This window comes from Musca domestica, unplaced genomic scaffold (assembly GCF_030504385.1).
Source record: "Musca domestica strain aabys unplaced genomic scaffold, Musca_domestica.polishedcontigs.V.1.1 7, whole genome shotgun sequence".
Taxonomy (NCBI): domain Eukaryota; kingdom Metazoa; phylum Arthropoda; class Insecta; order Diptera; family Muscidae; genus Musca; species Musca domestica.
In genome coordinates, this window is record NW_026712383.1 from 6,680,015 (window position 1) to 6,702,545 (window position 22,531).

The 22,531-nt window shown below is 35.4% G+C and overlaps 2 protein-coding genes across 2 annotated transcripts in view; one reads left to right on the top strand and one right to left on the bottom strand.

Annotated features, from left to right (window-relative positions):
- LOC101892624 (uncharacterized) overlaps positions 1–22,531 on the top strand; it is a 277,791-nt gene that overhangs the window by 24,680 nt on the left and 230,580 nt on the right. The window lies entirely within an intron of this gene.
- Positions 42–1,365, bottom strand: LOC101890936 (heat shock protein 23). The gene has a single exon (XM_005181492.4). The coding sequence runs from the start codon at positions 970–972 to the stop codon at positions 376–378; it is 597 nt and encodes a 198-aa protein (XP_005181549.1). The 5' UTR covers positions 973–1,365; the 3' UTR covers positions 42–375.

The window sequence follows — 22,531 nt, forward strand, 5'->3', positions numbered from 1 at the left end:
TTATAACTAAATGGAGATGAGATATGATTTGTTTTTTTTTTTTAAATTTTCTCAAAAGATCTTGAAATGAATTTTCTTCTTTTACTTAGCTACACAGAACGTTCTGAACAATCAATCTATTTTTTTTTTCTATTTTACTTTAAAATTTACTATTTTTTTTAATTTACGTTAAAGTTCACTACATTTTGTTAAACACTAAAATCATTTTATTTTTAAAAAATTCCATTTGAAAAGATTTTGCGACGATTGGCTACAAAGCTTTGCATTTTGCCAAAGCAGCATGCGGTTGAAATTCTACTGCTTAGCTTGCACAGGAAGGCTTATATTTTTTCTAGGATGTTTAAAATATTTAAACAATTTAAGTAATTTGTTGTTTCATTTACTTTCCTCCGGAGTCGTCTCCTTTGCCTCTTCAATGGCTGGTTTGTTGTCATCCTTCGATCCAAAATACGTTTCAGTTTCCATAATCTCTATATCCCTTTCCACATCATCTAAGGGTGGTGGAGCGGCCACAATTATTGTTAGAATGCCATCCTTGGACAAAGTTGCCTTAGCTGTTGTGGCATCATAGTTCCGTGGCAATTTATATTTCCTTGTAAAGGCCTTGGTAATACACAGGGCTGGGGACTTGTTGGCCCTTTCATCTTTATGCTTACCATCCAAAATCAGCAGATCATTGTTCTTAACCTTCAGTTTCAATTCATCCGGCTTAAAGTGGTGAACATCAATGACCACCTTGAATGTGCCCTTGCCACATGTATCATCCTCCTCGCCAGTTTCCACATAAACTCGATCCGTCAGACACGAATGGTGGCACCAATCCGGCAGCGTGTAACTGCAATCATAGTGTGGACAATTCCATAGATAACTCGTTCGAAACCTTGGACCAAAACCACATTTCCCATGATAGAAAAACGGATCCCAAGACCGATGCCAGTGATGATCGAAATGCCAATCCCAGTCCCAATGCATTCTTCTCGCAATTATCTATGGCGTCGATTCGGCGTCAAGTTTCCCTAATTCTAAGCTAATTCACTTCTTCACTACTTTCTACAATTTAAGGCTAGTTCGTTCGTTTTGCCAACGTAAACGTTCGACAAACGAATCTTTTTTGGTGCGACAACCAAAAAAACTGTTGTCTCCGCACGCGGCTCCGGTTTGGATCGTACTAAATTGTTGTTTTGCCGCAATGGTACGTAGGTAAACTCTTCCATTCTATTTTATTTGGCTACCCCACGGAAAGGGAAAGAGTCCATAAATTCCATCGTACCAGGAGTGGTAGAAAAGAATCGAAAAATTGATTTCGGAATGCAAATGCAAAACAATGGCAGCCTTGACAACCAAAGTTGCACGAACCTACCCAAACAACTTCTCCAAAGCAACTTACATTCACTTCCGATTTTCCGTCCAAGAAGTGATGTTACACTGAATTGTTTTCGGCATTTCAAGAGCTGGTAGTTGTTGTTGTTGGTATCGTTGTTGTGCAGAAAATAACTTTGCTTATAAAATATTGCAAATAGGAAGTAAAAGTTGTTAGTTGTGGACAAATTAAAGAGGTAAGGGTTGCCAAGGTTGAGAAATGCTACAAAACATATAAACGGCATGATGGTAGAACTACAAAAGGGTTGGCTGCTTGTAATTCTAGGTTGTCCTTTAAAAACATAAAATGACGGAAATCTGCTCTATAAGATATTTGTTTATTTTTTCAATATCCACAAAAATTCTACATTATTGCTAATTCGACGGGAAAATGTTGCTAATTTCGGGCTCACTGACTAACTAACCTCCTTGCACCGATACGAGTTCACGATCATCTACTTCACATACACGGCTCCCGAACCTGTGAACCTAACGCCATTCTCAAGAGTTTCCGATTATAATCCGGACTGTGAAATCGTCTACAACCCGAACATCGAAAGCATTTACAACCCGAGTGTCATCGTGGTCCCTGACCGTTAACCGTACCATCGTACGCCATTTGATCCGGCCTAAATATTCCCCAGCGATATAATGGTATCAGACCCTACGTCTCTTTGGACGAAATCCGTTTTAGGGCATTTGGAATCGATCTAGCCATATCCACCCATCCGTCTGCTTGTCTTTAAGTTTGCACGAGTATCCGATGTATTCCAAACTTGGTAAATAGTAATTTTTTTACCACATTCGAGATGGGTAATATCATCCCACTCCCTTTAGTACCTCCCTTACAAAAGTTCTAGATTCTTCCAAAAATAAATATCTCATATTGACACAATCTCATAGTCTGAAATATTCCAAAGGGTTAATGTTCTAACTCTCGTATAATGCGAAGCAGATTAACGATTTTCATCAAACTAAGCAAATCTCAATATTGTGGCCTATAGTAGAACAAGCTTGGATCGAAAACGGACAATACGTGGAGATATAAAAAAACTGCAACAAAGTCAAGCGCCATAATTTTTACAGTTTTTTAATTTTATTGAATGAAAGCAAAAAATGTCGGAAATAGCATCAAATTTTAGACTAAGTTTAGATTTGTTCGAATTGGTCACCTTTGGCACGAATTATGGCTTTCAAACGACCAATGAAATCGTCACACGCTGCCCGAATGTTGCTCTGCGGTATTTTGATCCATTCCCAGCGAAGCTCTTGCTTGAGGTGATCGACACTTTGGTATTTTTTAGTGCTAAACTTGCTTTCCAAAATACTCCAGACACAGTAGTCCAACGGAGTGGTAGTGGAAATGAACTCATTTTGCAACCATTCTTGGGTGTCGCGTGCTGTGTGCGATGATGCTGAGTCCTGTTGGAATGTCCAAGGTCTGCGGCCAAAATGTTTGCGTGCTCAAGGCTTTAATAAACCCTCCAAAATATTTTCGCCATAATATTCGGCATTTATTCTGCCGGAGAAAAACAAATTCGGCAGTTCATCACTTTCGGCCAAGCGAAGCAACTCATTAGCTCTTTTGAGTCTACTTTCTTTCCGTTGCGGTGTAAGTTCTTGCACTTTTTGGAATGTCAATGGCTTTACTCCGAGCTCATTTTTCAATATTTTGCGAATGGAATATTGCGATATGTTCGACCACTGCGACGCGGGTTTCGATCAATTCGTTTCGTTACTTTTCGAACATTTTTGCTGATGTTGTCTTTCTTCCATCCACTTCCTTGACGTTAGGCTACGCCAACCGTATGGCGGTAACGAGCGATGGTACGAGACACAAAAGATTTATTCACATTTAAATGCTGGAGTGCTCCACTTGTGGTTTTCCAGTCAAATATAAAAAAATCACACTATCAGGTTTGAATTCCATAACGAATAACGTTTTTTCTGGAAAATTCTCACAAAAATGCTTTTGTACGCTTGTAAACAATATAATGAACTATCACTGGAATCATTTTAACAGCTGTCGGATGAGTGGCTTAGAAATGGCAGAAGTGTGAAGTTGGTTGTAGTTTTTCGTCTCACCCTGTATTTGTACGAAAAATGCTAAAAAGCACAAAATTTATTATTGGGCGAAGGAATAGAGCTGCAGTTCTTAAATTTGATATAGATGTTACTGTTGGTGTCTGCGGTCAAGAGAGGAGCTGCTTTTGGATATGCGTACTAGAAATGTACTAAATTTGGTATTGGGTTAATGGAAAAAGCTGTAATCTTTGTAATTGATGTTAATGTCTCTGTTGGTATTCGGGATTTGGATCTGGTGATGGTTTTGAAAATGTGTAATATAATTGTACGAAAAGTACTAAATGGAGTTAAATTTGGATCACTGTTGGTTTCAAGGATGGAGAGATATAGATTGTTTTGGATATGCGTACTAAATTTGAGCTGGAATTCTCTAATTTTATGTTGAGGGTCTATTGGTATCTCGAATTTATATACTAAAAACTGGCTGGCCCGGTCCGCGTTGCCGGCCCGTAGTTTTAGTCTTTAATGCAAATTTAAATTTATATTTCAAACGAACAAATTTTAATATAAATATTGATTCGACTAAATAGAAATAAATAACTATGGAAGGAGGGCAAAATAATTTCTGAATAGTCAAACTTAAATACGCTTTTACACCCATTACCATAGCACCTCAATTTGCGCATTAGAGTCCCCAAAAAGTCTATGTAAAATTCAATGACGATTAAACAATACCCGCGTTGTTGTCCGCGGGACTGTACCAAAATATTTACATATGTTGACATTTTCCTGTAAGATGGTTCTCTACTCACAAAGTAGCCTAAATACAGCAAATAATGGCCAAATCAGTTGAAAAACGTGGCCAAGACCACGGTCACAGCTGAAATCAGGGATACATTTATGTAAGGGTTATACCAAAACGTGGCCCAACCAATATTCTCTTGGGGGTAACAAATTCAATAGAAAACAAAATTTTCTTTTCTGACAACCAATTAGATGTGAAAGTGGACTTGGGGATACTCCAATGTGGGGACTTTACTTAAACAAATCCCTATGTGGCAATTATCTGTATGATGCTTTCCTACCAAATCAATTAATGAATGTGGTCAAGACCAAAATGGGCCCTACTTAAAAATTTAAAACTTTATGCGAAGAGGTTCTCTACCTCCTAAGAAACAAAGATGCCAAATAATGGACAAAATATTAAAAAAGTGACCAAGACACCAAAAATAGCTTTAATCATACGATGGTTATATAAATATGAAATCGGGTTGTACCCTTATCCGTCAGTTATGATCGATATGATCATGACCTGCAAAAGCGATTTAAGGTGTCTTGAATGTTTGGGAAGAATTTCTGGAAGGATAGAAATCCTTTTCTTACTAAGAGTCCCATTCGCTCCACTATTTTCCACCCTTTATATTCGGTATTTTTCTGATTGTACATTGGATGGATTATTGTGACAGGAAAGAAGTAGTTCCACGCTTTGAAATGACCCCCATTAGGCTTCTTCGGTAATTTTTGTTTGTTCAAATGTGTTCGCATCTTCCAGCTGAACCACGATGTCGGCCCTGGAGTTGAAAGGTAGATGTCAGTTAACATCGTATTTCCCACTTATTTAATTTTTTGGTGAAAATTTGTGTATAGTGAAAAATTATTCTTTATTTTGTTCACAAAAAATTTCCTGGATTCAATTAGATAATACAAATTGAAAAAAAATTGACAAAAGAAGAATAACACATTGAAAAAATCTTCAACTTGTTCGCTGATTTTTTACAGCAAATGTTTAAAGATCCTTTATAGTTTGGCAATACAATGTACTTCCATTTTAAAATTCGATTCCATTAAATTATTTCGACATCATCTATTCCGTTTCGCCACCACATAATTCGGTACTACACTTCCATGTAACTCGCCATCAATTTCATTTCTCAAGAAATCAAGTCAATGAAATAAATTGGTATTAATATTTGAATTCAAAAATAAAAATTATAAAACACACTACAAATGTACATTAGAAAAAAGTAAGTCAAAATAGAAAAAAATCAAGCAAAATAAAACATTACTATTGTACATTTCAAAAGTCTTTCATTTTGACTTTTGAAATGTACAATAGTAATGTTTTATTTTGCATGATTTTTTTTTATTTTGACTTACTTTTTAATATTTTAATATATCACATTTTTAAGCGATTTTTTTGGATATTATCCTTTTCGGAGAGGAGACAATTCCGAATTTGTATGGATCGTTAAAATCAGTCCAGCGGTTCTTAAGTTATAAGCGTAGTAACTAAGACAACTTTCTTTTACATATATAGATAGATATAGATTAAAAAGTACTGACAACGACAGTTCCTCAGCCCCAAATAAATACTTAGAGGGGGATGGAAAGTCAACAGTATCTCGTGCAATAATTTTCAAACCGATATCACCTCTATATTGGCAAATATAAGGATTTTAGATAAATCAAAATTGTGGGCGCAAAAGTGAGCGTGGTCTATATTTTTTTCTTTTAAAACCTAACTCGGGGTATGACGAAAGTTTTTACAAAAAATTATGCAAATCGGTCCAGCCGTTTTCAACTGATTCCGTTACCAACAAACAAAAATTGATTTTTATATATATAGATTACTAAGTGGTACTATATTTGGTATCGGGTGAAGGGATAGAGCGGGAATCCCAAAATTAAATATTGAGTTCTCTGTTGGTGTCTGGAATTGAGATATGGAGGTGGTTTTTGCCAATGCGTACTATTATTTTCCGAAAAGTACTACATGGTACTAACTTTGGTTCACTGTTAGTATCTAGGATTCTACTAAATTTTGTATTGGGAAATGGAAATAGCTGGAATCCCCAAATTTGGTATTGAGATCGCTCCTGGTTTCTAGGGCTTAAATAGGGAGACATTGAAATAGTTTTAGACGGAAAAACTGGATTGGGGTATATTGTGCTATGACCTTTATAATATTATCCTCGATAAATATCAGAATGAAAGTTATTGAAGACTTTTTGGTGTAAAATTAAACATTTTCCTATTATTCTTTCCGAAAAAAGGAAAATCTTGAAAAAATATAAAACCTGGGAGTTGATTCTTGTTCTATGAAAATATGAATTGAAAATATTTCCTTTATAAAATTTTTCATTTGACATTTCTTTCCTTTTAAAAGTTTTCATTTCACATTTTCACAGAACAAGAACTGAGGCCCTGTAATAAGGGAATTTAGTTCTATCTACGAAAGGTTGATTAAAAAATGTTTTCAAACTGAACAAATTGTGAATTTTGAGTAGAAAAAGAGCCTGACACGAACTCTTGGAAAGAGGGACTTTTCGCTTACGCGGTAGCGAGCACCGGCTAATAAGACACATAATTATTGACAATTGTGACCCATTGTGAGAGAGGTACCTGCAGAAGTTCGCCAGGCATTTTGTTTATTTAAAATTTTGTTGTATTAGAAAGAGAGGACCAGTGTATCACTTCTTTACGCCAGTTCATGTATTGGTAAAAGTATTGAGATCCTTGAAGCGCGCAAAAAATCCCATGCTTATTTCTTATTTTATGAGCTTTTTGGTTAATCAAATTCTTGGCCCTTTGCGGGGGAGTTACGGAATATCCATATGTGTGAAGTTTGAAAATATCGAATGATTACTTTGCATTTATTACTATTCAAATTGTTCTTCCTTTTGTGGGGGATGTATCAAAACGAGTCATCCGATATTGTCTATTCTCGCAACTTGACCTATTTTCGCACCTTAATTTTTTTTTAAATTTTATAAGTTTATTTTATATCCTTCACCATAGTATGGAGGGCATATTAAGTAACACCTAGAAACATACATTTTAGACCCCACAAAGTATATATACTCTTGATCAGCATAAGATTCTATGTCGATTTAGCGATGCCCATCCATCTGTCTGTCTGTGGAAATCACTCTAGCTTCCGAACGAATCGTAATAAATACTACAGCCTAAGACAGAAAACTGTCTGTGCAGATTCACGTCTTCGTATATCCCCCATATAACGGTACCTCCCGATATTCGGTTCTATGTTGATTTTAGCGATATTATTCACCGGGACTATTTCAAATTTGGTATTTGAAGTTCGTAATGGATACTACAGCTTATGACAAAAAATTGTCTATGCAGGTCCACGTCTTCGTATAGCCGCCATATAACGGTACCTCCCGATATTCGGTATTTCGATGATTTAAGCTACATTATTCACCTATTTTCTTAAGTTTCGCATTTGAATATTGTAATGGCTTATGACAAAAGCTGCCTATGCAGATCCATGTCGTCGTATGGACCCCAATACAACGGCTACATTCGGCATTTTTAAAATTTTAACAGAATTTTTAACGGATTTTATTATTTTTGAGAATTGCCAAATTTGGTGGCGGGTATTCAAAGATCGGCCCGGCCGAACTTATAGTTTTTTACTTGTTATAAAGCAAAACATTTTCTTTGGAAATTTTGACTTTTTGTGTAGAATATACCGGTAGAAGTGGTCCAAAATTGCCATTTCCCAGGTCGATCTAAATTCGATAACAATATTTCGATGTACCTAGTTTGGACGAATCGGATAAATATTATTATATTTTTTATTTATTTATTTGATAAATTTTATTTCCAAAAACTTGCCAACCATTTACCAACTCATTATTGTCTACAAACACCACGAACATACACTCGCATCTCCTATTCGTTTGTCTTTGTGTGTACATTAAAATCCTATTCTCCTTTAATGTTTGATCAATAATTTTTCAAATACCAACAAGTACCAGCAGTAAGCAGTGAAAGCAGTGTACCTAACCTTTTGACAGGATGTCGGTTGAAGGGAGATACAAAGAAAAAAAACGAAAAACAATGGAATAAGAACAAAACCCATCATCGTCACAGCAACAATTCTCACATTATAAGCTTAAAGGATAACTTTACGAGCGTGTGTGTGAGTGTGCATGTATTGATGTGCACGTGTAAGACAGTCCATGTGTATTGGTATTTGTAGGGCAAACAATGGCATAACAAGTTAGGTGGATACCTAAACTGGGAAACAAAATATGGGGCAATGGTACCATCTCTCATACCCCCAAGACAATGAAATGGATAACTGAGAAAATAATGGTGGCTGGTAGTAGTAGGTTGTATGGAATACATATTATTTACTAAATTCGATTCGGTACCTCTTCTGCTTCTTGTTCTTCTTCTCGGTGTTTCTATTCCTTTGCCGTGTTGATAGTTTTGTTGGGCATTATTATTGTTACTATGATTATTAGTATACAATTGTAGTTGTTATTACTATTCTTTGTGAGTGCTAGCGTGTATTCTGCGGAAGTGCTCACAAGCATTAAAGGAAATTGGGAGGGCGGGTGAATGCCTTGGTGCGCTGAGGATATATTTGTGCTAGTAACGGCGTCAGAACAGCAATAACAAAAAAAAAAAACAGAAACCCCAAATACAAAACTGCGAAACTAATGAAATTCGTGACCTTATGCCACTGTCGCTGCTACTGTCAACATAGTGTCAGCATGTTCAGAGCACAATAGCATAAAGCCAAGCAGAAACGACAAAAAAATAAGAGCAAACAGCTTTGTTTATTGCAAAGGATACAGGATAACTCGCATAACGCTGACACCAAATACATCGAAGCGCAGAACAAAAAAAAAAGAGGAGAACGCAACATAACCCAAAGAGCTTTTGGTTTTTTTTTTTCGTTTTGGCTTAATTTGCAAAAGGGGTTAAACTAGCTACACTAACGTTATTAAATATTAACAAATGTTAAAGCGGAACTTGTTTCAGATCTCAGATGGATGTTTTTTATCTTGAAATGTAATTTCTCTTTCTACTGCCAACGAAAAAGCACATAAACAAAATAGATAAATAATAAAAGAGATCTATTTGTTTGTTTTCGTTTCTTCTCCAAATTAGTTTCCCTTTTCATTTTCAATAAAGCTCCATGCGAAAAGGGATACTGGCGATTTGTTTTTGTGGCAACTGGACATAAGGATTGAAAATGTTCCGCATAGCTATAGCTATCAACGCGTTGTTGTGTACATATGGAAATGTATTTGATAAGGTCTCGTCGCTGTATAATAACAATAATTCTTGGAATAAATATTCATTTGGGAATATTCAATTCCGAATATATTGGAAAATATATTCCAAGGAAATTCTGGGTGATTAAATTATGAAAGAGTTAATCTTAATTTTTTATACCCTCCATCATAGAAGGGTATATTAAGTTTTCCATTCCGTTTGTAACACCTCGAAATATACATTTTAAACTCCACAAAGTATATATATATTCTTGATCAGCATACAATTCTATGTCGATTTAGCAGTGTCCTTCTGTCCGTTTGTGGAAATCACTCTAGCTTCCGAACGAAATGAAGTAGGTTGATAAAATTTTACTCAAATGTATATTATGTCTGCAGGACTTTTGGCATTGAATTGTTTCAACTTTGGTATTTGAAGTTCAAAATTGTTACTACAGCTTTTGATGGAAGATTGTCTGTGCAGGTCCACGTCTTCTTGTAGCCCCCACTTAACGGTTCCTCCCCATATTCGGAATTTGATGATTTTAGCGACATTATTCACCGGAATTGTTCGTAATGGATAGTACAGCCTAAGACAGAATCTTGTCTGTGCAGGTCCACGTCTTCGTGTAGCCCCTATATAACGGTACCTTTCGATATTCGGTATTTTGATGATTTCAGCAACATTAATTACCGGAATCTTTTAAAATTTCGTATTGGAAGATCTTAGTGGGTACTACAATCTGTGGAATTGGGAAATTGCTAGTGCAAGCCCACGTCTTCGTATAGCCCCCACATAACTGTGCTTCCAGATTTTTAGTATTTTGATGATTTCTGTCACACTTTTCATAGGAAATGTTTCAAAGTTGGAATTTGAAGTTCCTAATGGTCGTGACAGCCTATGACATGTAGGTCCACGACTTCGTATAGCCCCCATATAGCGGTACCTCCGGATATTCGGTATTTTGATGATTCTACCCGCATTCTTTACCGGAATTGTTTCAAATTTGGTATTTGAAGTTGGTAATGGATACTACAGCCTATGACAGAAAATTATCTGTACAGGTCCACGTTTTGGTATATCCCCATATAATAGAACCTCCCAATATTCGGTATTTTGATGATGCAGATACACGTCGTCGTATAGACCCTAATATAACAGCTACATTCGGTATTTGTAAGATTTCAAAAGGATTTTTAACGGATTTTATTTTCTTCAAAATTGTCAAATTCGTTCCAAATTGTGGAGAGTATTTGAAATTCGGCCCGGCCGAACTAATAGCTTTTTTACTGGTTAGGATTTGAATTATAAGCGGAAAGTATCACTTCCTAGGAAAACAAAGTTATTACAAATCGAATGAATTACCCATAATTTTTTTCAAAGGATATTCCAGGCGAAATAGGTAGTTATTTAATGGCCACTGGTATACAAAGAAGTAGTCCTTTGAAATTATTCTCAGAAAATTCATTACCTTTACTACGGATAAAAATTCTAGAGGTCCTTTTTGTCAGCCAACCAATATTTTACTTTTTTAATCGACTATTCCTGTTCTTGAAAAGTACCAAAATGTACTACATTTGGTACCATTTCGTATCTTAAAATACGGAATGGGAGTCAAGGTTGTAGGGTGGTAGTGGTAGGGGAGGTAGTTTTGGAGGTGTATACTCATGTATAGGAAAAGTACTAAACCGTACTAAATTTGGTTCCTTTGAAATTTGGAGAAAAGAACGGAGCTTGTAATTTGAAATTAATATTACTAGCGGAGTGTAGAATTGGTATATGGAGTTACTTCTCGAAATGTGTACTTACATGTACGAAAATTACTAAATGGTACTAAATTTGGTACGATTTCGATTTGTGAGAACCGGTAGAGCTGCAATGCTGAAATTTGGAAATAAGGTTACTTATGTATTGTGAGACTGAGTGATTTTGGAAATTGGTACTTATTTATACTAAAATGTTCGTATTTGGGTGAACCAATAGTGCTGGAATCCTAAAAGTTGAAAATGGTATTACTGTGGGAGTGTAGGATTGGTGTATAAAGGATGTTTTGGAAATTCATACTTATGTGTACTATATGGTACTAAATGTGGTAAAATTTGTTTATGGGCGAACTGATAGGAGTGTAATCCTGAAATTTGGAATTAGGATTACTGTAGAAGTGTAGGATTGAGGTATGTAGAAAGCTATGGAAATTCGTACTAAATGTTACTAAATTTGGTGCAAATTGGAATTGTTTGATTGAGATATGAATGAATGAAGGGAATGAAGGAGGTTTCGGAAATTTCTACTTTTCTATACTAATTTTTGTACTATTTGGAACAAATATGGCTTGAATTCTGCAATTTGGATTTAAGATTACTGTTAGAGTATAGAATTAGGATATACAAAAATTTAAGAAAATTGTACAAAATTTGGTAAAAATTAAAGTTGGGTGAACCTATAGAGCTAGAGTCCTAAAATTTGGAGTTATATATGGAAATAGATACTACAAGATATAAATGGTACAAACTTTAGCATTGACTCTACGTATAGAGTAAGATTTCTGGAATTTGGTGTTGGACTCAAAATTTGAATTATAGTCGACATTGGTGTATACGGTTGAGAAATAAAGTAGCGGTACTAAATAAGGTACATAGGTACCTATAGATGTAAAAGAGTAGTGAAATAACTGACTGACCAAGAATAAGCGCCCAAACGAAACTACTAAAACAAAAATCTTGAAATTTTACACTAGGTGCATAGGTTTTGGAAATTTGTATTGAAAAGGTACGAAATGTATTAAAATGCACTATAATTTAAAAACATTATATTGGACAAACGGAATAATTTCTGATATTTGGAATGACAGTCACTGATGGAGTGCAGGATACATGTACAAAAGGGCTTTTGGAACTAACGAAAAGTTCTGAATTGTTACGGAACTTCTCAAATGGTATAATTTGATATTATGTGAACGGATAGAGCTATAAACGTTGCTATGAAAAGTGGTTGTTTTGCAAATGTGTAATTAGCATGCGAACTGTACTACATGGTACTAAATTTAGAATAGGCTGGCTTAGCATAAAAATTTAGAAATTATATATTTATTGGGTATCTCTTGCTTTCTGGTTTGTATTATGGAGAGGGTTTTGGAAATCTGTACTACAAGTGCACGGAAAGTACTGAATAGTCTCATATTTCGTACATAAGTTGGTATTGGTAGTAAATTTGAAAGAGTTTGGTTTAGAGTGAACAGATCTTGTTTTGGTATTAGGATAACTGTTAGTGTGTTAGGTTGAGATTTGGAGGTGATTTTGAAAAATGGTACTAAATGGTACTAAATTTTAGCATTTACGTAAGACATTGGGGATTTGGAAATACATGCCGAAAAGTACGAAAAGTACTAAGTGGTATTAACTTTGGTACTTGGGGAAGGAATAGAGTTGGAAATCTGAAATTTGGAGAGAGAGTCTTTGAAGTTGTGTAGGACAGACAAATTAAGGGGTTTTTCGAAATTCCAACAACCCATGTACCAAAAGTACTAAATTCCAATAAATTTGTTACCATTTGTAAAATCTTTACATTTTGTATGAGAATCAATTCTTGGAAAGGGGGTTGACATAAGAACGAGGTTATGAAAATGTGTACTTAATGAAAGAACTGTACTACATGGTACTAAATTTGGTACAATTTGGTTTTGGGTAAACGAATGAAGCTGGAATTTTGAAATCTGGTTTTGAGGTCCCTGTTGGTGATAAGTTACTGATGGTATCTGTGTTTGAGATTTGGCGATGGATTGGAAATGTGTACTAAATATGTTAAAAAAGTACTAGATGGTACTAAATTTAATATTGGATGAAAAGATTAAATTTTAATTGAGGTCTTCGTTGTTATCTGGAATTGAAATAGGGAGGAGGTTTTGGAAATGTGTACTATAATTCTTCAAAAAATACTAAAAATACTACTAAATTCTCTGAGGGAATAGAGTAGGAATTCTTAAATTCGAAATAGATGTCACTAATGGTATATATGTTTGATATTTGCCGTAGTTTAAAAATACGAAAATAATATGTACGAAAAGTAATAAATTGTTGTTGCAAAATCCTCAGGCTTAATCCCTTTATTGTTGTTGTCTGTGCAGGTCCAGCAACGCTTGTTTATTAGTGAAGAATGGTAATGTTTACCACGGGGTAAGGCAGAGAATACCTGGGTTGCGGAAGGAGCCACCAATCCTCATCAGTTCCCTTGTTTTTATACCCTCCACCAAAAAAGGTATGGAGGGTATATTAAGTTTGTCATTCCGTTTGTAACTCATCGAAATAATCATTTTAGACCAAACAAAGTATATTCTTGATCAGCGTAAAATTCTAAGACGATTTAGCCCTGTCCGTCCTCTGTCCGTCTGTTGTAATCACGCTACAGTCTAAACGAATTAAGATAGGAAGCTAAAATTTTGCACAGATCTCTCTTTTGCCTGCAGGCAGGTCAAGTTCGAAGATGGGCTATATCGGTCCACGATATCGTATAGCCCCCATATAACGGTACCCCCCGATATTCGGTATTTTGATGATTATACCCACATTTTTCAACGGAATTGTCTGAAAATCCACACACGGAGTTCCTTGTGGGTACTTTATACCTCGGCAGAGAATTGTCCATATAGGTCCACGATATCGTATAGCCCCCATGTAACGGTACCCCCCGCTATTAGGTATTTTGATGATTTTACCCACATTTTTCAACGGAATTGTCTGAAAATCCACACACGGAGTTCCTTGTGAGTACTTTACACGCAGACATAGATTTGTCTTTATAGGTCCACAATATCGTATATCCCCCCATATATCGGCACCTTCCTATATTAGATATTTTAAAGATTTTAAAAGAATTTTTATTGGATTTTATTTTTTTGAAAATTTTCTAATTCTTTCCAAATGGTGGAGGGTATTCAAAGTTCGGCCCGGCCGAACTTACTGCTTTTTTACTTGTTTATAGTTGAAATCTCTCAAAATCTCGTTGGTACACCTATTCTAAACCCCATCGGCAACCCTCATTCTAAATTTCAGAATTTTAGATCTATCTGTTTCCCAACAAAATGAATTAGAATTTTAGTAGCTTTTACAACACCTATAGTTTTTTTCAAAAACGAAACCAACCAGCGTAAATGCAGAACAAACTTTTTGTCATCGCTACAAACAAACTTATCATGGAAATAATTATTATCTTGTATTTTGTTCGTTTCTTCAAATACATATAAAACTCCATTGGAACAAACAAATTCATTTGTTTGAAGTCAACATGTCTGAATGTGTGGGTAGTTAGTTTTTTGTGAACAGCCACTTTTATACGATGGCAGGGGAGGTAATAAATTTACACATATACATGAATGAATAGTTGGTCCGACACACACACAAACCTATCAGGAATCGTTTGTGTTTTATTGCTTACGTTTATATTACATCGATGTTCGGAGTATGCCACGGTTAAACTATTTTTTTGACTTTGTGTCCAAATGGAATTTCATAGATCCTTTCCCCCAATTTTTATTACAAACTATTTGTTTGTTTTGTATTTTTATCCAAAATGTTGTTATTGCCTTGGAGTGATAACTAGCCAAGTCATCCCCTGACAATTGGGTCTATCGAAAAGTAGACAACGTCAGATATGAAATATGTATGAGATGCCAAATAGTCAACTAGAAAAAATTGAATATCCATTTGGCCAATTGTCGTTGACAATTTTAGGCACGTACCAGCTATTATTGTGTTTCAACACAAAGATCAGATTATCCACCCACAAGTGTTGATAAGGGTATCCGTTTTTGTTGTTGCATAAATAATAAAATACTCCATTACATATGGGGAAAAAGGAAATACACTCTTCTTCCGATACGTAATGGAGTAGGGATTGTATTTGAATCCAAAGTACATGGTTTCAAATTCAATTACGCTGTGCAACAAAAAATATTTTCTAAAATTATGCTAAAAAACCAAGAAGAATATCAACGTTGGGCTAAAATTATGTAATACGCATACCGGCGCTTAGAAAGTATGTGGAAATTACATTAAATGGTTCCCAAATATCGAAGTTTAGTAATTCCAGTGCTGAAAGAATCGCAATATTCTAAGAAGGGTGCTATATTTTTAAATCCATAAAGTTTACCAGTGCACGTATACCATATAGGACGCATTTCCAAACCACCGCCAAATCTCAAACACACAGATACCAAAAAATATTAAAAAAAAATTGAGGATTCCAGCCCCATCCCTTCATCCAGCATATAATTTAACACCAAATAGGTACTTTTCGTACAAATATGGAACACATTTCCAAAAACACTTCCATATGTCCAGGCTTCACATGAACAGCGACCCAAATACTAAATTTCAGATTTCCGCAAACACTAGCAGTGACATGTTTATCATATTATAGGACTATTCCTTCACCCAATACCAAATTTAGTACCATTTAGTACTTTTCGTAAAATTATAGCAAACATTTCCAAAAGTATAAGTCCCATCTACACATGAAAAGCGAATCTAACACCAAAATTCTGATTGAAAGCACTATATCCTCACCCAATACCAAATTGTACCAAATATGGTGCTATTTAGTACCTTTTGTACAATTAAAGTACACATTTCCAAAACCACTTCTTTATCGCAAACCTATATCCAACAGGGACATCAATAACAACAATTAAAATTATCAGCTTCTTCCGTTCACCCTAAACGGAATTGAACCAAGTCTAGAACCAGTTAGTACAGTTCTTACACTCAGTACACATTTCCAAATCAACCTCCTTACATCAATCTCATTTCTAAGAGTTGATTCTCATACCGAATTTCAAGATGTTAATCACATACAGGGTTGCCCATATTTGTCGGACCCATCTGGCAACGCCATAACGTATGACAGAGATGTCACATCGCTTAATGACATACCGCGTTTGAAGCGTCAGTCCAAGCAGATTTTTACCATGAACCAACACACGGCACGCGAGCGCTCTGAAATAGTTGAAATTTACATTCAACAGAAGGAGTCAATTGTGAAAAAAAAAAAATGTGAGATGTGGGCCTTCTAAGAACACCATTAAGCGTTTATACGAAAAATTTTCGACTGGTAAGGCTCTTTCTAATCCGAAGAGGCCATATAAAAGTCGACCAAGGCGATCGGCAGAGAATATCGCTGCCGTACGTGCCAGTATTGAGAGGTCCCCAAGAACATCCCAAAAACGCCGTTCTCAGCAGTTGGGCATGGCTCGGTCCACTTTACAACGGATTATTCGCATTGATTTGCATTTGTTCCCGTACAAAATTCAATTGGCGCAAAGAATGTTGCCTGCGGACAAGCCTCGTCGATTGGAATAGACCCAAAGGTCCCTGTATATCCAAGTGATACAAAATTTAGTACATTTTAATACTTTTGGACACAAAATTGTTAGATTTTCGAAAAAAACCTTTGGTTTTGTCTATGCTACACCACATCAAAAACTCTCACTTCAAATTACTAATTTCCAGCCCTATCCCTTCATCCAATAGCAAATTTGATACTTTTCAGAACGTATTTCTTAATCCCCTGGCATGTATCAACCAAAGTGCAAACAATGTGATCCTGCCACAATGCCATATTTTAAGACTTCCAACTCAAGTTTAGTATCCAGCTATTTATCTTAGCTCTGCCTACCAGCAGAAACCCCAATAACTATATTTTAAATTTCCAGATCAATCCATTGAAATTGTACACTTAGCAACATTTCCTACACACCTCAATCTTACACTCCAAATTTCCAATCCTACCTCCATAATCGTACAAAGCAATAGAAAACTTATTTCCAAATTTCATAATTCCACCTTTATCGGTTCACCACAATTTCCAATTTAGTACCAATTAGTACGCATGTGTTCGAATTTCCAAAGCTTCCTACATACCCCAAACCTGCACTCCCACACCCTTATTGGTGGGTCCCAAATTCAGTACCATGTAGTACACATAAGTATAAATTTCAGAAATTTGCTACATATCCCTCTCCAACAGTAATCTAAGTGTCAGGATACCAGCTCTATTGGTTCACATAAATACAAATTTCCAAACCTACACTACTTCTTTCCAAATCTCAGAATATCAGCTATATTGGTTCACCCAAATCCAAATTGTACCAAATTTAGTACCATTTAGTGCACACAATTTCCATAACTAGTTGCATCATACAGTCCAACAAACTTCTTTTCAAAATTCTTGATTTCAACTCTACCCGTTCACCTAAAAAGTAAATTGTATCAAATTTAATACCTTTTAGTACATATAAGTACGAATTTCCCAAACATCCTACATACCTCACTCTCACAATGCAGAAGTAATATTATTTCTAAATTTCATGATTCCAACTCAATTTGTTGTCCGAAAGTACCAAATTTACCACATTAGTACACATAAGTACGAATTTCCAAACCACCTACATACCTCAGTCCTACAATGCAATAGTAATCATGCTTCCAAAATTCAGAACTCCAGCTCTATCGGTTCACCCAAATTGATTTTTATCAAAGTTAGTACCATTTAGTACTTTTCGTGACCATAAGCACAAATTTCGAAAATTAACTCTATATCTCAATCCTACTCACGGCCAGTAATGTTAACTTCAATATTACAGCTTCATATGCTGCTCTAAATTCAAATTGTACCAAATTTTCGCACTTTTCGCATTCAAGAGTCTCAAGAGATTTTTTTTTTTTCTGGCCCATTCCAATCGACGAGGCTTGTCCGCAGGCAACATTCTTTGCGTCAATTGAATTTTGTACGGGAACAAGTGCAAATCAATGCGAATAATCCGTTGAAAAGTGGACCGAGCCATGCCCAACTGCTGAGAACGGCGTTTTTGGGATGTTCTGGGGACCTCTCAACACTGGCTCGTACAGCAGCGATATTCTCTGCCGATCGCCTTGGTCGACTTTTATATGGCCTCTTCGGATTAGAAAGAGCCTTACCAGTCGAAAATTTTTCGTATAAACGCTTAATGGTGTTCTTAGAAGGCCCACATCTCACATTTTTTTTTTTTCACAATTGACTCCTTCTGTTGAATGTAAATTTCAACTATTTCAGAGCGCTCGCGTGGCGTGTATTGGTTCATGGTAAAAATCTGCTTGGACTGACGCTTCAAACGCGGTATGTCATTAAGCGATGTGACATCTCTGTCAAAAGTTATGGCGTTGCCAGATGGGTCCGTCAAATATGGGCAACCTTGTACACACTTCCAAAACTACCTCCCTATATTGCATCTACTCATCAACTTTGATTACTATTCCAATTTTCAAGTAATAACCTCTAACTGTTCACATGGTACGAAATGGCACCAAATATAGTAAATTTTAGTACATTTCGTACACTTGTAGTGCGATTTTCCCTTTGGTACGTTCATCATACACTCCTTTGGTGACCCTCATCCTAAATGTAAGATTTCTAGCTCAACTGATTCGTTAAATACAATGAGTATCATATTTAGTACATTTCGTACCGTTCTAGTAGGAATTTCCAAAAATCCAGTCTTATTTGACAGCTTCAGACCAAGACCTCACCCAAAATTGTAAGATTCTGGCTTCAGTCGGTTTGTTCATTCTAGCGCTCAACTTTCAATTTTTTATCGCGGTTTTCCCATGTGTGTCAAAATTATGGTGACATCACAACAAAATTCTCAAATCTTTGTTACAAAATAATAACTTAAATACACCAAAAACATTTAAATCCATTTTCCTAACCTCAACAAAAAACTCCATTTCAACCCGCGCACACATTCACCAACTCCATCAAAAATTAACTTCTCTTTTATTTTCTACCAACAAGCCACCGTCATGTGCCTCCTCCCAGCTAGTTTTTAGTTTACTCCGAAAATGATGTTGGCTTTCGTCGCTGTAGTATGTGAATGTATGTACATGTGTGTTAACTTTTTGACTTTGTTGTTTGTGGAAAAACAACAATAAATTGCAATATGAAATTCTATCTCCAAAAACTAAAATAGTTTGCACGAAAATATTTGTTGGTCTTCTGTTCCTTATTGTTTGCCGTTAAAGTCAAACAACTCTTGTCTAGTTGCGTCCCTTTGACTTTTTGCAAATATGTTCGTGTTTGAAGTGGAACAACCCAATCATAGCCACCTACACAGACAAAGAGGGAGAGAGAGAGAAAATAACTTTATTTGTGTGTACGCGGGAGCACGTAAGCCTGTCAAAAAACTCTCATATTTCAGTTTATTTTTGGAGCTTATATATTTTTAGTTGTAACAAATGGGTAAGTTATGGAATTAATACATAATTTGGTGGGTTTGAAAAAAAAAGTGACGAGAAAATTAAACAGTAATAATTTGTAATAAGTTGCGTTTTTGTGACAACCTATTTTACTTTTCTGGTACCCAATACGTGTTGTATGAAAATATGAAATGAAAACTTTTATGAAGGAAGAAGGACTGTCTTTTTCACTTCATATTTTCATAGATAATATTAAATATAAAATTATTTTTATAACCAGTAAAGAAAGTATTAAAGTCGGGCGGGGCCGACTTTATGATACGCATAATAATTAAAAGTTGTTATGGGAGAATTCAATCATACACGCTGTGATTATAATTATAATTTAAAGTTCAAAGGACTAAATATGCCGAAGCATGTGTATGTTTTAAATTCGGACTTTTATTGCCCATTTGGTGCACAATTAATTTGAAATCGGATAAAATATATATTGGAACTATATCCAAATCGGAACCGATCTCGATGAAATTTGGCAAAGATATTTCTGAGTTGTATTTGATATATTTCCCTGAATATTACGGCTGTGGGTAACAAATATGACAAATCGGATGAACAGTATATATGAACCAAATTTGACATACTAGCTTCTAGACTCAATTCGGTCGTAAGTGCCAAATGTCATCCAATTTGGGCAAATATTAGACGATTGGTGCACAATCAAAGGTAAATCGGACGAAATTATATATGGGAGCTATACCCAAATCTGAACCGATCTCGATGAAATTTAGCAAATGTATTTCTGAACTGTATTTGATATATTTTCCCAAATATTGTTGTTACAGAGTGCGTATTATGGCTGCGGAGGACAAAAATAACAAATCGGATGAACAATATATATGGGAGCTATAGCTATATCTCAACCGATTTCGATCAAATTTGGCATACTTATTTTCAAGTCCAAACTGATCGTACGTGACTGATATTACAAGTTTGGTGCACAATAAAAAGCAAATGGGACGAAGATAATATGAGAGCTATATCTAAATTTTGACCGATTATTAGGTTCGTCCGATTAGGGTTCGTCCTTGGGCAAAACAAATGATTTGTGCAAAATTTCATCTGTATAGGGCAATAAATGCGAACTGTACTTTGTTTACAAAAATACATGAATAGACGGACGGACGGACATGCATAAATCGACTCAGAATGTGATTCTATGCAGATCATCAAAAGGAACTAAGAATCTATCTCGTTTCTTTTTGCCTGTTACAAACAAATGCACAAAGATATAATACCCTGACCACCTTGTGGTGAAGGGTATAAAAAGCTGTAAGTTCGACCGGGCCGAACTTTGAATACTCTCCACCATATGGAAGGTTCGGTAATTCTCAAAAACAATAAAATCCGTTAACAATTCAGTAAAAATCTTAACAAGTAAAAAAGGTGTAAGTTCGGCCGGGCCGAACTTTGAATACCCTCCACCATTTGGTGCAAATTTGGCAATTTTAAAAAAATTAAAATCCATTGAAAATTCTGTTAAAATCTTAAAAATAAAATATAAAAATAGCCGTATATTAGGGTCTGTACGACGACGTGGACCTGCATACGCAACTTTTGTCATAAGCCTGCACAGACAATTTTCTGCATAGCATAGGCAGTAATATCCATTACGAACTCTTAATACGTAATTTGAAACAATTCCGGTGAATAATGGCGCTAAATACATCAAAATGTCGAATATTGGTAGGTACTGTTATATGGGGGCTATACGAAGACGTGGACCTGCACAGACAATTTTCTGTCTTAGGCTGTAACATCCATTTCGAACTTCAAATTCCAAATTAGAAACAATTCAGATGAATATTGTCGCAAAAATCATCAAAGTACGGAATATTGGGGGTACCGTTATATGGAGGCTATACGAAGACGTGGACCTGCACAGACAATTTTCAGTCTTAGGCTGTAACATCCATTACGAACTTCAAATACCAAATTTGAAACTGTTTCGGTGAATAATGTCGCTAAAATCATCAAAATACCGAATATCGGGAGGTACGTGGGGGCCATACCAAAACGTGGACCTACATGGCCCATTTTCAATGCCAAAAGTCCTGCAGATATAATATACATTTGAATAAAATTTTATTAATCTACTTCAATTTGTTCGGAAGCTAGAGTGATTTCCACAAACGGATAGACGGACATAGCTAAATCGACATGGAATTTTATGCTAATCAAGAATATATAAACTTTGTGGGGTCTAAAATGTATATTTCGAGGTGTTACAAATTTAATATACTCTGCATACTATGGTGGAGGGTATAAAAAGTCTACTGAAAACTTAAATTCTCAACAAGAAATCTCATTTATTTCAAAAATAAGGCGTCGGTGCTCTTTATTTCAACAACCTCAATTGACCACAGATCGCTTACTAAAAATGAATTTTCTGTCCGAAATTAATTCAAGAATTTAATAAAACAATTTCCTGCAAGGGAAACCCGAATTCCTCACTCCAACAATAGAAAATAAACTGAAATAGAAAAACAATAAAAGTTTCTTGTTTTTATATTGGCATTCTCGTTGCAGTTGGTTTGGATTGATACATTCGTATCATTTGATGGTATTCTGTTGCCTGGGATGATTTTCAGTCTTGAAATTCCATTTTCCCAAAAACTAAAACCACAATCCAAAACCATAAACATTTGTTTTGGTTTTATTGTTTTCGGAGTTGGGAAACAAATAGAAATAGATAGAAAAACGATTGATGCTTCATGTGGGCGAAATAAGAATTCAGGAAGATAGAAGTTATAACATATCAGTTATTTTTTTTTTTTTTTTTTTTTTGTTAAAAAACAAATTTTAATTGTTGATTAGAAATATAAAATTGTTTC

Coding starts and splice junctions, on each gene's coding strand:
- LOC101890936 (XM_005181492.4), bottom strand. CDS start 972: ATGCATTGGGACTGGGATTGGCATTTCGATCATCACTGGCATCGGTCT.